Here is a 1,960-nt window from a genome sequence, read left to right as displayed (position 1 = left end):
GGGACAATTTTATAATTTAAATCTTATTAAATTTTATATTTTACATATTTAATTTTTTCTTTTAATTTTACCTAAAATCTTAATTTTTTTTCTACTTTATTTTACAGAAATGTGGTGAAGATGAGGAGGTGCTTAAAAGGAATAAAGCATATGTTAGCTACTTTGGTGATGAAGTGTTTTGAAGCAGATGATGGGTCCACAAGACCAACTAGTAGAGGCTTAAAAAACCCTCAATTTCTTGCCAAACAAACAATTTGTATGTTCTTATTATTGCCTTTAATTTTGCTTCTTACTTAATAATAAAGTGTTTAATTAACTTGTTAGAGTTTGAATGCAGTTAGTGTAAATGAGATTGAAGCTCTCTATGAACTGTTCAAGAAAATTAGTTCTATGCTCATTGATGATGGACTCATCAATAAGGTATATACTAATCCCATCTCTCATGATATATAATTATATATTATATATGAATCTTTAATAATGGCATGCTAGCTTTAATTTATTTTATTTCTCTCTAATCTAATAATACTATAATTGGTTGTGAACTGTAATTTAATTTTTCTTTTAATAATCAACAAGTCTGAGTCTGAAAAAACTGGATCGAATTGACAAGTTCGACCGAGTTAATAAAAAATCGGTTATTAAATAATTAGTTCGATTCAAAATAAAACTTGATAATAAGTAAATTAGTTGAAAATCGAAAAATTAGTTAAAAAGATCGATAAACTAATTGAGGTGATCTGGTTTTTTAGTAGTTAATCGATTTAAAATAATAAATATTAAAAAATATTTTTAAAAAATATATTTCTTATATAAGTATATTATTTTTATTATATCTAATTCAATTTCGATTAAATTTTGTTTGAATCTTTAAACTTTTTTACTTCTGGCTCTATTAGTTTGATGGTGTATTCAACAACTTTGAGGAACTTAGTATCAAACACCCTGGTTTATTATTATAATTAATCATTTTAATTTTTTGCTTGTTTGCGGTGCGGTTTGGATTGATTATGAGTAAAAAACTAATTCAATACGAACACTAATTTTGTTTGTGGTGCGATTTGGATTGGATGACTTTTTAAAAAAAAAATCTGATCCGATCCGATCAAATTTTAAGCGGTTTGGATTGGATTGGATTTGCGGTTTTGTAAATTAAAAAAATTAAATACATATAACAAGTCTTAACATCAAATTTTAAATAATCAACAATATCTTTAAAAGCCAACGATAATATAACAATAGAAATAAAATTATAGGTTAGTTAAAATAAATAAATAAATAATATTTTGAACATAAAATATTTATTAAATAATAATAATATTGAATAATATAAAAATGTATAACAAATTAAACATGTTATAAGTATAATTGTAAATATAATAATAAAATAAAAATATTATAGTACATTGTGCGGTTTGGATTGGATTGGATCGGTTATAAAAAGTAGATCCGAAATCCGATCCGATCTAGTGGTTTGTAAAAAATAGAATCCAATCAAATCCGAATTAGTGCGGTTTTAATTGGTTTTCAATTTGAATTAGATTGGATAAACGGTTTAATTTGAATCGGTTTAGATTTGAACACCCATACTTTAAACATTAATTACTATATTGCAGGAAGAATTTCAGTTGGCCTTATTCAAGACAGGCAAGAAGGAAAGTTTATTTGTAGATAGGGTAAGTAAGAAAAGCTCTTCTAATTTCAATGTAAATTGTTGCAATAATAATGTATGTATATTCATGAATTTGTTGTAGGTGTTTGACTTGTTTGACTCTAAGCATAGTGGAAGTCTTGATTTCAATGAGTTTGCAATTGCTCTCTCTGTCTTTCATCCCAATGCACCAATTGAAGACAAGATCGATTGTAAGACTCACCAAATTAATTAACATACTTTTAATATTGTTATTAATTGGAATATTTTTATCAAATAATTATAGATTTATTAAATAAAATTAATATA

General features: G+C 24.9%; 1 protein-coding gene across 1 annotated transcript in view; it reads left to right on the top strand.

Annotated features, from left to right (window-relative positions):
- Nucleotides 1–1,960, top strand: part of LOC107635963 (calcineurin B-like protein 2) — a 4,873-nt gene that overhangs the window by 1,383 nt on the left and 1,530 nt on the right. The window contains exons 2-5 of the mRNA XM_016339510.2: nucleotides 108–256; nucleotides 338–420; nucleotides 1,617–1,676; nucleotides 1,755–1,863. Of these exons, the coding sequence (XP_016194996.1) occupies nucleotides 121–256; nucleotides 338–420; nucleotides 1,617–1,676; nucleotides 1,755–1,863 (388 nt within the window). The 5' untranslated portion in view covers nucleotides 108–120. The remainder of the gene's footprint in view (nucleotides 1–107; nucleotides 257–337; nucleotides 421–1,616; nucleotides 1,677–1,754; nucleotides 1,864–1,960) is intronic.

Source organism: Arachis ipaensis, chromosome B04 (genome assembly GCF_000816755.2).
Source record: "Arachis ipaensis cultivar K30076 chromosome B04, Araip1.1, whole genome shotgun sequence".
Taxonomy (NCBI): domain Eukaryota; kingdom Viridiplantae; phylum Streptophyta; class Magnoliopsida; order Fabales; family Fabaceae; genus Arachis; species Arachis ipaensis.
Note: the sequence above shows the minus strand (reverse complement) of the source record. Positions and strands in the feature narration are given on the sequence as shown.